Raw genomic sequence first — 15,120 nt, 5'->3', positions numbered from 1 at the left:
TCATTATCTGAGGAATTGTGAATGCCACTGAACACTGTGCAGTCATCAGCGAACATCCCCATTTCTGACCTTATTTTGGAGGGAAGGTCATTGATGAAGCAGCTGAAGATGGTTGGGCCTTGTACACTGCCCTGAGGAACTCCTGCAGCGATGTCCTGGGGCTGTGATGATTGACCTTCAACCACCACAACCATCTTCCTTTGTGCTAGGTATGACTCCAGCCAGTGGAGAGTTTTCCCCCCGATTCCCATTGACTTCAGTTTTACTAGGGCTCCTTGATGCCACACTCGGTCAAATGCTGCCTTGATGTCAAGGGCAGTCACCTCACCTCTGGAATTCAGCTCCTTTGTCCATTGATCTTGGCGGAACCCAAACTGGGCATCAGTGAGCAGGTTATTGGTGAGTAAGTGCCGCTTGATTGCACTGTCGATGACACCTTCCATCACTTTGCTGATGATTGAGAGTAGACTGATGGGGCGGTAATTGGCCGGATTGGATTTGTCCTGCCTTTTGTGGGCAGGACATACCTGGGCAGTTTTCCACATTGTTGGATAGATGCCAGTGTTGTAGCTGTACTGGAACAGGCTAGTTCTGGAGCACAAGTCTTCAGCACGAAAGCTGGGATGTTGGCGGGGTCCATATCCTTTGCTGTAACCAGTGTGCTCAGCCATTTCTTGATATCACGTGGAGTAAATTGAATTGGCTGAAGACTGGCTTCTGTGATGGTGGGGACCTCGGGAGTAAGCCGATATGGAACATTCACTCGGCACTTCTGGCTGAAGATGGTTGCAAACGCTTCAGCCTTGTCTTTTGCACTTGTGCTGGGCTCCACCATCATTGAGGATGGGGATATTCATGGAGCCTCCTCCTCCCGTTAGTTGTTTAATGGTCCACCACCATTCACGATGGATGTGGCAGGACTGCAGAGCTTTGATCTGATCCGTTGATTGTGGGATCACTTAACCCTGTGTATAGCATGCTGCTTCCGCTTTTTAGCATGCATGTAGTCCTGTGTGGCACCTCATTTTTAGGTATGCCTGGTGCTGCTCCTGGCATGCTCTTCTACACTCCTTATTGAATCAGGGTTAGCCCCCTGGCTTGATGGTAATGGTGGAGTGAGGGATATGCCATCTGCAGTCTCTGTCTCCGAGATTCAGCAGCCTTCCGCCAGCCTTGCTGCAGCCACTGGGGCCACATTACGGAGGAGCAGTAGTGTTGGGAGCCGGGGGGGGGGGGGAGTGTGAAGAACTAGAAATTTTTGACAAAATGGGGGGAGTGTTTGTACCAAAGATGGATGTGTTTGTAAATATATTCAGTTTAAGAATTATTTCGATGCGCTAAGAACCAGTTGTCTTTGTTAATAAATTATTGTGTTTGTTTGTTATTGGTTGTGCTTAATAAGACACAGTTGTTCAGAAGAATTAACTTTTTTATTTAAACGTTACAATTTTCCTCATGTTTCTCATTGGAACTTTGGCCGGTCATAGGGGATGCGGGATGGCTGTAATGATGTGGTTGTTGATCCCAAATGCCATCTTCTTTGTCATTTAGTGGAAGTGCTGTGTTATGAGGCATTCACGAACGGTCCTTGCAGAAGCAACATTGAGCGTCTCCCTCGCACTTTGTTGCTGCTGCTCCTCCTCTTCATCCTCCTCCTCTCCCTCTTCCTCCTCCTGAGGTGGTCTATCAATCCCTGGTGGCAATGGCTGGGTCCTCAGAACGGCAAGGTTGTGAAGCATGCAGCACACAATGAAAACTGATACTCGATCAGGGGAGTACTGCAGGGAGTGGTCAAGACACCAGAACCATTGCTTCAGCACGCCGATCATCTGTTCAATGAGGTTGCTGGTGCTGCTATGGCTCTCATTGCAGGAGTGTTGGGGTTATGGAGCGGTGTCATTAGCCAGGTGCAGAGTGCATAACCTTTGTCCCTGAGGAGCCAGCCATGAGGTTGATGCGGTGGTTGGAACAGGTCTGGGATACCAGTCTGGTGCAGGATAGCGGCCATTGATGGCGAGGGTGCGCTGTCTGTGGTCACACACCAACTGCACGTTCAGAGAGTGGTAGCCTTTGCGGTTGTGGAAAACCTGCATTTTCATGTGGTGCCCGCAATGCCACGAGCGTGCAGTCAATGGCGCCCTGAACCATGGGGAAGCTCGCTATCCTAGCGAAGCCACATGCACGTTCACGCTGTTTGTCTTGGGTCATGGGGAATGAGATATACTCCCTTCTCCTTTTGTAGAGAGCATTTGTGGCCTCCCGGATGCAGCAATGAGCAGCAAACTGGGAGATGTTTGCAATATCCCCCGTTGAAGCCTGCAAGGAGCCACTGTCACCTTCACTGCCACCGACAGAGTTCTGGTCCTGAGCTGAGGCTGGAGCTCTGGCTGCAGGAGGTGGCAGAGCTCTGTGACCACCTCCTTGCTGAAGCGGAGCCTTCTAAAAAAAAAACTCCTTGAAGTCGGAAACCGTTAAATGTCTCCAGACGCGCCTCTTCCTCTCAACCTGCGTATGCAGAATTGATTGCCGACAGGAAAAAACAGGAAGTGCACGCCTTTAAATAGCGCACTCCCAGCCGACTGCAAACCGTCTCCCTTTAACCTGTCGTTCCTAGCGGCAGGCGCTGAGGCAGGGGACGAGAATCAATTTCCGGTCCAAGGCACTACGCGCTTGGATGACGTCACGATCTCTGGGCGCAGGAGACCGTGGTGGTAGTGTTTAGCACCACCGCAAACCGCCAGTTCAATTTCGCGGGCGACGCTAAAATCGCTGCACATGTGCAGTAAGTTGTTAGCGCCCCCCGGAGACGCTAACCAACCAAATCTTTCCCCCTTGGACTATTTCTGGTGTAATAGAGAAAGTTAAGAGGAGATTTAATATTTTTCAAATTACTAAGAATTTTGATGGAGTGCATATGGAAAAACGATTTCCTCTGGTTCGGGATTCAGTGGGGAGGGGTCATCAATTTAAAATCTTCACCAAGAAAATGAGGAGATATGGGGAATTTCTTGGAGCATGTAATGCCTTATCATAGAGAATGGGTGAGGCAGAGACCACTGCAGCTTCTAAGATAAAAGTGGATAATTATTTGAAGCAGGGAAAGAAACAGGGGTATAGGAAGAAAGCAGGATAGAGGGATTAGTTCTAGATTGCTCTAGCAAAGAACTGGCAGAAAGAGGATGGACTGACTATCCTCCTTCTGGTTTTGTGGTTCCACAAACCAAGAAACCTTCCCAGTAGGCCTTGTACCACTGTATTCCAGAGCCAGATTGGGACCGGACCATGGAATTATATTGTAACTTGCGTGTGCACCATAAAAAGAATTGATAACCAAAAGAAAACTCAAACTTTTTAATCTGGCTTCACATCAGACTCAACCTGAGCTGAAAATCAAGTGGTGTAAATTAGCCTCTTGGAGGGGTCTCGCACCACTTAACTTTAGTGCATTCAGGAGTCAATTCCCACTCCTTATATAAACAGAAATGGCAGTATAACTTTAAGCAAGCTAAAGTCATTAATTTTCTTTTAATCCTGTTCCCAGATGGCGTGATACTTTCTACAACAGTGCAGTTGATACATTAGCAATTTTGTCAATACACAGCAGTGACAAACTAAAACATTTTCCTTGAATAGTTCTTAATTTAAAAATTTGAGTGTCTGCATTTTGCAGTATTAATTAGTTCAAACAGTATTACTTTGTTTAAAACAAATTAAGTACTTTCACAGATAAAGTATTGTATTTCACCAAGTGATTTTTCTATAATAATTTTTAATGTTTTTTTGAAAAAAATCACTCTTGGTTTGCGGGTAGCGCTGACGAGGCCTGCATTTCCTTCCCTTAGGGACATTAGTGAACCAGTTGGGTTTTTACAATATTCTGACAGTTTCGTGGTCACTTTTACTCAGATTGTTTAAACCTGAATTCAAATTCTCACTGGTATAGTGGGATTTAAACTCACATTTTTTGTATTACAATATATGCAATGTATTCTAGAACTTACTAAATAACTAAATAAATTGGATTAAGTTCAAGTTGCTTATTCATGCAAATAATTTGGAAGAGCCTGGAAACATGTAACAGTTTTATAAAGAACTTTATTGCAAATGTTGTCCTCATCAGTGAGGGATGTTCGTGCCAGGGAATGGAGTACTTCCTATTTCAGGCATGTAGTGTCATCAATAGGAATTCCCATGTCCAACGTGGCACAGTTACATCAGTTCTTTTAATCTCTCCAGTAATAAACTTAGCAGCAACTTCAGAGGAGCACCACCCATGGTACTGGCATTATATATTTTCCATTTTCCACACCAGCCATCTTGTCTCTGCGTGACTGTGTCAACTAGTGCCAAATTACAGGGTTGTTTATACTGTTGGCCTATGAACAAGAATGGAATTTAGTCTGCTCAAAACTCATTTCATGAGGGACCCTTACAACCAACAGATAATTTCATCCCATCAGCCTCGGTTGCTTTTGAATCCACTACTTAGAGATGAAAAGCCAGTGTTCAGCTCGTTATACCATGGAGTTGATCAGCTAACCTTTATTTTTCTTTTGTTTTTAATCCTGTATTAATTACTTTTCAGCAACATATTCTTATGCCTGCCATAAAATACTTCTTGCCTAAGAAAGAAAGATGAAATACTAAATATGGTTATAAATTGAAATGAGAAAAGTATTTACTGACTAAACCTTAGCAAAAAACAACATACTGGTTAGAGTTTTAAAAAATTATTTATTTTACAAAGGCTACCGAAGTTCATCAAGGTTAAACTTAAACAGCACGTGTATTTATTCAAGGTTTTGAAAACCATGCTTGCTTTCTTATGCCATCTGGGTAGTAGACCCTGGCCAGCCTTGGTAACTGTATAGTGGCTCTAATAACACACTCTGTTGATATGAAAAACTATTAATTCAGACTCTAAATGAGTTAATTGATAAAATGCTTCTGTTGTACATTAGTCAACTGCCGATGAATTATGACTAACAAACACTGATGTAACCATTACAAAATTCAACCCCTATAGGATTTATATAGTTTAAAATGTTTGTTTATTGAACTGATTTTTATTGTTTGGAAATGAGAAATAATATTAAATGGAAAGGAGATATAATCAATCCATTCATGTCGGAAGTCTTTAAATGCATGTATTATGAGATTTTGACCGGATACTTCAATTTGGTAGAATCTTTGGTGTTATTTTGGCTGTCAATGAGCACCAAGGGATTCTTTTGATGGTTTTCAATTATGTCAGCGACACTGGCAAACCGCTAGATGGGGAGAAACAAAATAGACTGTTAGCCCTTCATAATCCTTTTATGTAAAACTGTAACAAAAATAACTTGCATTTATATAGTGCCTTTACTATACAAAAATGTCCTAAGGTGTTACACGGAAGTGTTTACAAAAAAAAAGGTGCCAATCCAAAGACTCCGATATTAGGAGGGGTGACCAAAAGCTTGGTCAAAGAGGTGGGTTTTGAGGTGGGTCTTGAGAGGCAGAGGGGCTATGATTTCTGTGAGCTTTCCCTGGAGTACTCCTGTAGGAAATATCAGCCAAACAGTTTAACACATAGGTAAAATTTAAATCTAAAAGGGTGAATGTTATGCAAAAACAAGGTAAGATTCATGGGAGGTGAAACATCTCCTGCTGCCATACCTATTTTATGTTTCCCCTGGCTGGGGAGTCTAGAACCAGGGGTCACAGTCTCAGAATAAGGGGTTGGCCATTTAGGACTGAAGAGGAGAAATTTCTTCACTCAGAGGGTGGTGAATCTTTGGAATTCTCTACCCCAGAGGGGTGTGGAGGCTCAGTCGTTTGGTATATTCAAGACAGAGATCGATAGATTTTTGGATATTAAGGGATATGGGGATATTGCTGGAAAGTGGAGTCGAGGTAGAAGATCAGCCATGATCTTACTGAATGGTGGAGCAGGCTCGATGGGCCAAATGGCCTACTCCTGCTGCTATTTCTTATTTTCACTTTAGTACAAAATAAGAACATATCAGTTTTAATTATTAACTGGCTGAGTTCTCCCCTATGCTCATTTCACCCTAATTAACTCACTGTTGACAGTAGCCAATAACATGCAAATATATACCAGTATATTCAAGGCTGAGATAGATAGACTTTTGAACTCCAGGGGAATCAAGGGATATGGGGATCAGGCGGGAAACTGGAGTTGAGGCCGTGTTTGCGTGGGTTTCCTCCGGGTGCTCCGGTTTCCTCCCACAGTCCAAAGATGTGCGGGTTAGGTTGATTGGCTATGATAAAATTGACCCTTAGTGTTAGGGGGATTAAATACGTGGGGTTACGGGGATAGGGTGGGATATGTGTTGGTGTAGGGGTTACGGGGATCGGGTGGGATATGTGTCAGTGCAGGCTCGATGGGCTGAAATGGCCTCTATCTGCACTGTGGGGTTTCTGTGATTCTGTGATCAGTCATGTGCTTATTGAGTGGCGGAGCAGGCTCAAGGGGCCGTATGGTGGAGCAGGCTCAAGGGGCCGTATGGTGGAGCAGGCTCAAGGAGCCGTATGGCTTACTCCTGCACCTAATTCTTATGTTCTTGTGTTCTTCTACAATATTGCAACAAACTGTCTCAATATGACGCATATTCGAAAATTGTGGTTACCAAAAGTAACACACTGTTGTTTAGTTTCTTAACTACAAATGGAACCCGATGTAAATGGGTCATTTATTTTAACCCACTGCTATCTACATGTAAAATACAATAATTAATAAAAATTAGACTGATTATCCTTATTGAGAAACAAAAATACAATAAATCACTCACCTCTTCGCCAATCTTCTCTTTGCCTAATGCGTACTCTTTTGTTAATTCAATATGACGTACAGGAATATTATAGACCTTTCTTCTGTGTAACACAACTAATGTATATGGCTGCTTTGAGTCCTGCCCAGAGCTTTTTCGTATGAGAAAGGATCCATCCTGTTTTTTATTTTAAAAAAATGCATATTTAGCTATAAAAAGTGATTGAAGTATTGTAAAACTGCTGAGTAGAAATTCACTCTTGTACCTTATTTAATTTGTTTAAAGCCTCTTCTGCAGTTTTTCGGTCACAATGAGTTGCAAACCATACTTTGCCATCAACACTGGGATCCTTCAGGTCATAAAAAAAGTTGAATATTAAATGGTTCTAATGTTATTATTCATTGCCTGTTTTATGTGCACACTTTATATAACTTTATGCTCTTTAACAACAAAACCTATAGTAAAATGGAAACGGTGAGATTTCTGCTGAGGATAATATAACAGCTTTCATTTATATAGTACTTGGGTTGTTTTTTTTTAAACAAAAGATGTTTCACAGAATAAGCAAATGGAAAATACAGGTAGATTAGTATTGCCAGGAAAAGAGAGATTAAGAGTGGTGATCAAAAACTTGTTTGAAGAGATGGGTTTCTATAAGGTCATTAACAGAGGAGAGAGAAGTGGCGAGGTTTAGCCAAAGAATGCCAGAGTGAAGGATCCAGGTGGCTGAAGACTATTACTGATGATCAGGTGAATGAAAGGGGAGATGCACAAGAAGCCAGAGTCAGAGGAACGGAGTGCTCCAGACAGGAGGAGGTTGCAAAGATAGGGTGAGGTGAGGCTATAGAAGAATGTGATGAGGATTTAAACCAGAGAAATGAGGTGATGCATTGTAGGAGGAAGTAGAAGAGGAAATACATACAAAATGGTAAAACTCTAAAGGGAGTAGAGGAGAAGACAGACTAGGGGGTTCAGATGCAAAAATCTTCAGAAATGGGGAGGAAAAATTGATAAAGTTCTGAAAAAGCATGTGGGGTTTTAGGAAGGATGTCAAGGCTATTGAGCGGGCACAAAAGGGAGTCACTAAAATAATTCCTAAGTTGACAGGCTTCAGTTATGCAGGGATACTAGTCAAAGTAAGGCTCTTTTCATTAGAAAAGAGAAAGGCAAGAGGAGATCTGATAGAGGTTTTCAAAATTGAGGGGTTTTAATAATATAAATAAGGAAAAACTATTTCCACTGGTTGAGTTGGTAACATGAGGGCATAAACTTAAGATCATCACCAACAGAACAAAGGGAAATGTGAGGAGCATTTTATATTATTATTATGCAGCTGATTGTTAGGACATAGAATGCCCTACCAGAAACAAAGATAGAAGCAGAATCCATAACAGTTTTAAAAGCGACAAGAGAAGGACAAATGTGAAGGGTGAATGTAACTTGGTGTGGGACTGGATAAGTTCCACACCATCCTGACTTGGAAATATATCGCCATTCCTTCATCATTGCTGGATCAAAATCCTGGAACTCCCTCCAACAGCACTGTGGAAGTACCTTCACCACACAGACTGCAGCGCTTCAAGGTGGTGACTCACCACCACCTTCTCAAGGGCAATTCGGGATGGGCAATAAATGCTAGCCTTGTCAGCGACACCCACATCCCAGAAACTAATACATTTTTGTTTAGACAAGTTGGAGTTTATAGAGGATGGAGAATGGGAAGCTGATGAGCAGAGCATTGGAGTAGTCAAGCCTGGAGGTGATAAAGGCATGTGTGAAGGTTTCAGTAGTGGAGTGGCAGAGTGGAAGTAGGCAGTCATAGTGATGGGTAGGATATGGGATCTGAAACTCCGCTCTGGGTCAAGGATACCAACATCACAGTCTAGCTCAGCCTGAGACAGTGACTTGGGAGGGGGAATGGGAATGGAATTAGTAGGAAAGATGGATATAGGGAATATATTTCATTGCATGATGGTTAGTGTTGTAACAGCAGACAAGTTTTTGTGGTATGATGGAATGGTAACCTACAAGCATCGTATATGCAGAAGCAAATATCTAAGGTTAGGTGTTATGAAAGGAATTAATATTGAAATGGTAGAAGATGGAATAGAGAAGTGGTCTAAATCTGACAAACTGAGCTGAGTGCCCTTTATTTAATTTATGATGTTGTTTATGAAAATCATAATATATGCTGATTTACTAAAGTTATACCTGTTCCGTACTTGAATTCAAACTGGGACTGGAAGAACGTGTGGGGACACCAGGTCGTACTGTAATCCCATTAGGTCTGGTGGGAAGGTCTGGACAGTCTAAAAGAATCATGGTTAGAAATCATTTGGTTATTTTGGATGATGAACATTAGAATCAACGTTCCCCAGGTGCAGGGCTGAGGAAAAAGGGGAAGAAACCGCTTATATCATGTCTCTACCCTCATTGTGCTGACCCAGGATTTCCTGGTACGTCCCCACGATGCAAAACTGGGCTTGTGCTGTTTATTTAATGAGGCGGGGGGAGACATTCCCAGCCTCCTGCTTTCATTTTCCATGGAATCCGTTTGTTGGGTACACCAACTCACAGGCACCCATTAAAACCTAGCGCAATCACCGTCCCTTGGACCCCTGCCAACTGGAGGGTCTGTGGGTATTCTGGGGACAGACTGAAAATTTGGAGTGAAGGTAAGGTTTAGTAATTCTCCAATTCCCCCACCAAATCCGGACAATTCCTAGCACTTTGAGGTCTTTTGTTTACCAATCTCCGGCCTGCAGCTGCACTCCAAACTTCTTTTTTTGTAGGCACACAGCCCAGTCAGGAGCAGAGTCAGAGTTTGTTTTTAAAAATTCAGATCTTTAAAAAATAAGGTATGTAATTATTCTCATTTTCTGGTGCTGTTCTCAATTATTCCTAACATTGCTACTTATGATGGCTTCAGATGTCAAAGTATCAAATTATTTTAATATTAAAATGGTGACATATAATCTCAGCTGTAAAGCAATAATAAAAGTATGTTAAAAAAAAAAATCAGTGCAGATATGCTGTGTACAAATGAGTGCACAACATCCAGACTACCGTAATCTTTGGAAGGATATAAAACGAGTCTTAACTCATCCATCTTTTAAGTTGCCAGTACAGATAAAGTTTAGACTTTCCACCTTTTGTACGATGAATGGTCGGGAAAAACCCAGCCCATACTACTAGCCCATATCAGTCATAGCTGTCTCCTCCATTTATATCACTTAATAATCACACCATATGGTTAATACTGCAGTCCCTAATTAATGTTAAAATCTAATTGTTTTCTAGCAAACTAACCACTAATTTCACATTGGAACTCAATGATTTTTTTCTGATAGAGTATTGAGCATTTATTTTTAGAAACTTACCCCCATCTTAAATAGGTATATTATTTTAATGATAGTATACTTGATAACTTACTTGGTTGGTTTGCAATTGGCAATCTCAAAACTGCTGGTCTGGGAACGGAAACAAAACGTTAATATTTTCTTTTCAATTGCTGTTATAAGTCTAATAAATGGAATCCACTTTTTTTCGGCCTGAATTTTAAACAGACCTTAGATAATTAATGAATAATTAAGAATTGTACTTGGGGCCAAAGCGTGGTGCTGGCAGAACAGGAACTTCAACTGTTGGGTTTGAGAGTCGAGGTCTATCAGGAAGTCTGGGCTTTTCACCTGAAGAAAACATTTGGAAATGTCACTGAGGTCTGAAGCCTGGTTAAGGCTCAAGGATGTAAATGTATCAACTCTATATAAAACAGGGGAAAAGATTTTGTTGGAGAAGAACAATTCAATTTCCATCAATGCTGCACAAATTGGATATAGGTCATTAGCATTAGTCCAAACTTAAAAAAAGCCTAAGGAAATATATTAACTGTTTACACAGTGCCCAACACACTTAATATGCTAAAACTGAATTAGCCTATTACAACTCATCTTCAACTGTACCTTCAGATGAAGCATTAACCTGGAAATTACTGAGCAATTAACTTGTATGAATGCTTAATGTGCTCATATTGAGTTTCTTTGATATTTTAAGGGGGCATTCAACTGTTTTATTTTGAGTTTATGTCTCAGTTAAAATAGCAGTAGCAGATGGAGGAATTGGATGGGAGTTCAAATGCATAATTTTCTAAAAGTGCAGTTGGATTAAAGGCATAAAAAGTGGCCAAAGAATTGAGTACAAGAGTAAAGAAGTAATAATAAAACTTGTACAATGTAATGGTTAGGCCACAAACTGCTGTGCCCCATTATAGAGAGAATATTGAAGGCATAAAAAGTGCACAGGTAGATTTGTCAGGATGATAGCAAGTATTAAAAAAAACTATAGTTATGAGGAGATATTTGGACTATTTAATTAGATCAGAAAAAACTAAGGAGAGTTAATGGAGGTTTTTAAAATTTATGAATGGGATAATGTGAAGGAGGATGAGGTAATACATTTTGGAAAGAAAAAAAAGGAATAGGAGTATACACTGAAGGGTGTGGATGAACAGAGAGGCACCTTAAGGTTCAAATACATAATTCCTTGAAAGTGCCAATGAAGGTAGATGAAGCCATTAAAACATCAATAACATCTGTTGATAGGGTGAGATGAGGCTTGTGGAGCATAAACATCAGCATAGACCTGTTGGGCCAAATTACCTGTTTCTGTGCTGTAAATTCTATGTAACATTTGGGTTTTATAAATAGAGGCATAGAGTACAAGAGTAATGAAGTAATAAATGTGTACAAGGCGATGGTGGAGCCACAGTTAGAGAACTGTGTGCAGTTTTTATTCCCCATTATTGAAAGCATGTTAAAACTGTTAAGTATGTGTATTGTATTGAACAATTAACACAAAGACTTAAACGTATAACTCAAACAGGTCTTTACTGGTTGGAGGTAGGGACTATACGTAGGTCTTTACTTCATGCCCACAGGCGGGAACTGAGGGGAGATCAGTACCCACAGTACTATTTATACCCCTATGGCCAGGAGTGGTACTGCGTATCACTACGCCCTACAAGTAGTGCAGTCCTGTCCATAGGTTCAAAGTAGCACACATATTACATACACAACATTCCTCCCTTCCTAGCTTTACAGTCATCTCCCCATTTAACATAACGTAATAACATATATACATATATAACTTCAGGTTTACATAACAGAATAACATAGATACATAGATAACTTCATGTCAAAACAGATCACAGATTCAGTCTCTGCGGAAAACAGTTCACAGATTCAATCTCTGTGGTGTAGTCGGTTCACGTTGCTGGAGTGACTCATTCAATAGTCCTTCCATGGATTTAACAGTTTGAACTTCCGAACTGAATTGGCTCCGTTCGGAGGGACCACGTGTGTGATCTGGTAGAGGTAATAATGGTTCAGATGGGTCATCTTCTGTTTCGACTTTTCCTTTTCTGCTTCTTGGAGACTCTCTGGGCTCCACTGTCAGCTGCCAGCTGCATGCGCAGTTCCTCCTTCTCTTCCTCCTTTTTCCGTAGTAGAGCCACCTTCTCCCGATGTTCCGTAGACTTTCGGTGCTCCTCCATGATTTCTGTATGGTGGGAGTCGAAGTTACAAGTTGGGCAGGACAGGACATAGTAATATTCGGTGTCGTCCTGATCTAGGCCAGCGAGAGGGTCTTCTACTTCCTCCATACCCAGCTGGGCGTTAGCCAGCTTTTGTTCCAAGTCCAGACATCTTTCCTGAAGAGACTTCTTCATGCGTACCTCTTCATCCAGCTTTTTCTGGGCTTTCAGCAAGTCATTTACTAATGACCTCATTTGAGATTTTACTACTTCAACTTCTTTTGGAGATTGATTGATCGGACTATTCAATCCCTCTACCGGAGCAGCTGTTTCAGCGGTCTGTTGTTCTACGTTGACGTGAGTCAGCGTACTTTTGGCATCCAAGGGCTGCTCTGTTGCAGTCATCTCAGTCTGTGTTGCCACCTCAGCTCTTCCAATAACCTTTGAGAGCTCCGAACCCCTTTCGTTTGAATATTGAAGTTCGTGTTCAAGTTTTTCCCATTTCAGATTCCTGTCCTTCCGCATATGCAGGAGTTGGCTGACCGTTAACTCCTCTGACATCAGACGTTTTGTGTGCTCCTGCTCCATTTTCTCCATCAGCTGCTTCTGTTGTCTTTCCAGATTCTCCAACTCTATATCAAAGAACTCTTTCGTTGCATTCAACTCTTGCTCAAAACGGCGAAGCATTTGTTCTAATTGCTGTTGTAGTTTGAAATGGAGTTGAGTTCGAGCCCGGTGTCCCTCAGAAATGGGCACATCAGTAGACTTGCCAGACTCAGAATCCACAGTTAAACTATGTTGTTGTTGCTCAGTGGAATTCTGTGCTGAAACTTTGTCTTTTGCACCTGAGTTGGGCTTACCATCATCCGTTCCAGAGTCTGGGCCGACTATCTTCACCGAGTTCTCACTCGTTATTGTTTGTAGGAAATGCCAGTCCATATTCATTTTCCTAATCCACTCCCGTCCTAGTAGTGGAGAACCTCCTTCAGATATCACATATAAGTCCATTATTTGACTGTCTTCGCCCTTGTGGACCACTGCAACCTCTATTTTCCCGATGGGGTACACTCTTTGCCCCGTGTATGTTTTCAATATAATCCCCGTATCCTGTAGGGGAATATGTTGGAATAACTTTCCGTAATCTTTCTTATTTATGACCGTCAATGCCGATCCAGTGTCCAATTCCAGTTTTACTTGGACTCCTTCTATCTGAAGAGTGACCCAAATTGTCTGGAGGTCTGCACCCTTACCAGCGTTGAGTACTCTTAAGCTAGCCAGTTCATTACAGCTTAAGCTAGCCAGTTCATTACTGCTAGCGTCTGAATCGGACTCCTGTTCGGTCACCTTGTGTACCTTTGCGTATTTTCCTTGCGGTGACTTCTTGTTGCTGGTCTTCTTCCCTGACCTGCATACTCTAGCTATATGTCCAAGCCTACCACAAGTTCTACATTCTTGGTTTTTAAACCAACACTGGTTCTGATCATGCGTTGTCTTTCCACAACGATAACATTTGCCAGAACTCACACCCAATTTGTGTGCACTGAGCTCCGGTGACCGTAGCTGCATTACTGCCGTGCCTCTCGCTGCGGCTTCGTGTGCTGCTGCCATAGTGACCGCCTTCTCAAGCGTCAGCTCATTCTCCTCGAGCAGTCGCTTTTGTGTATCCTGTTTAAATAAACCACACACAAATTTGTCTCGTAGTGCATCTGTCAGTCCCGTTCCAAACTGGCAATATTTCGCTAATTTACGCAATTCCAGCAAATATTCAGCATTGCTTTCATGCTGTAGCTGCCTTCTGTCGTAAAATTTAAATCGTTCCGCTAGCATCAGCGGCGTGGGGTTTAGATGATCTTTCAGGACAGTAACAATCTCATCGAACGTCTTATCCGCCGGTTCATCTGGTGATAACAGGTGTTTCAATTGCCCGTATGTCTTCGCACCCATTAAATTTAATAATGTTAGTGCTTTATCTTGGTCACGAATTTTATTGGCCTTACAATAATTTTTTACTCTTTCAACATATATGGCCCAATCTTCGAGGTCACTATCAAAGGTGCTAATATTCCCGTGTTTAGGCATTGTAGATTTGCAATTTCTCAGATTTTATTTTGTTTACTTGTTATCAAAGATGGCGGCTTCCCGCTCTTGCCGTCGTCCTCCGCCCACAAAATGGCGGTTTTCCCGCGCTTGGCGGTCTTCACCCGTCCCCTGACGCCGTCTCCCTTCAGCCCCCGAGTGCGGCCCTTATCTTCGCCGCGATCGATAGCCGGCGCTGTGCACCGCGGCTCTCGCACCTTGAGCTTCTGCAGCCGCCGCGCCTTTCAGTCCGAGTGCGGCCCTTATCTTCAGTCCCGATCGCTGGCCCGCGCTGCGCCTCGCACTTGAAGCGGCTCCCGGCCTCTGGCTCACCTGCTCGCGCGGCTCTTGCTCGCTCCCTCCCGGGCTCTGGCTTACCCGCTCGCGCGTTTCACCGCGGCTCTTATCAGGGATTGCGATCGCCCTTATCTTCTCCAACTTCCCCAGCCCTGTCTTTGCAGCCAACGCTGCACGGCTTACCCCACCACCTAGGTTGAACAAGGAAACTGCAGAAAGACTTCTGTCAGTCGCTGGAAGCTGTCAGGATGGCTGCTGCACTCCAGTGCTCAGTCGCTGATGGAGGCTTCAGAGTCCTAAAGCCTGTCGCTTCTATTGGGGTGGTGATGTTTGAAACCTCTCTTCAACTGCCGCAGGGTAAGAACCTGACTCGTCGCCAGTGTTAAGTATGTGTATTGTATTGAACAATTAACACAAAGACTTAAACGTATAACTCAAACAGGT

General features: G+C 42.6%; 1 protein-coding gene across 7 annotated transcripts in view; it reads right to left on the bottom strand.

The window, feature by feature from the left end:
- Nucleotides 1-3,506: 3,506 nt before the first annotated feature.
- Nucleotides 3,507-15,120, bottom strand: part of blnk (B cell linker) — a 260,778-nt gene continuing 249,164 nt past the window's right edge. For all 7 annotated transcript variants that reach the window (XM_085994752.1, XM_085994750.1, XM_085994751.1 and 4 more), the window contains 6 exons: nt 10,375-10,462; nt 10,206-10,243; nt 8,985-9,082; nt 7,039-7,122; nt 6,795-6,950; nt 3,507-5,270 (listed from right to left, as the gene is read on the bottom strand). In XM_085994752.1, the coding sequence (XP_085850878.1) occupies nt 5,151-5,270; nt 6,795-6,950; nt 7,039-7,122; nt 8,985-9,082; nt 10,206-10,243; nt 10,375-10,462 (584 nt within the window). In that variant the 3' untranslated portion in view covers nt 3,507-5,150. The remainder of the gene's footprint in view (nt 5,271-6,794; nt 6,951-7,038; nt 7,123-8,984; nt 9,083-10,205; nt 10,244-10,374; nt 10,463-15,120) is intronic.

This window comes from Somniosus microcephalus, chromosome 8 (assembly GCF_052327205.1).
Source record: "Somniosus microcephalus isolate GS21.2 chromosome 8, FLI_Smic_1.0, whole genome shotgun sequence".
In the NCBI taxonomy this organism is placed as follows: domain Eukaryota; kingdom Metazoa; phylum Chordata; class Chondrichthyes; order Squaliformes; family Somniosidae; genus Somniosus; species Somniosus microcephalus.
Note: the sequence above shows the minus strand (reverse complement) of the source record. Positions and strands in the feature narration are given on the sequence as shown.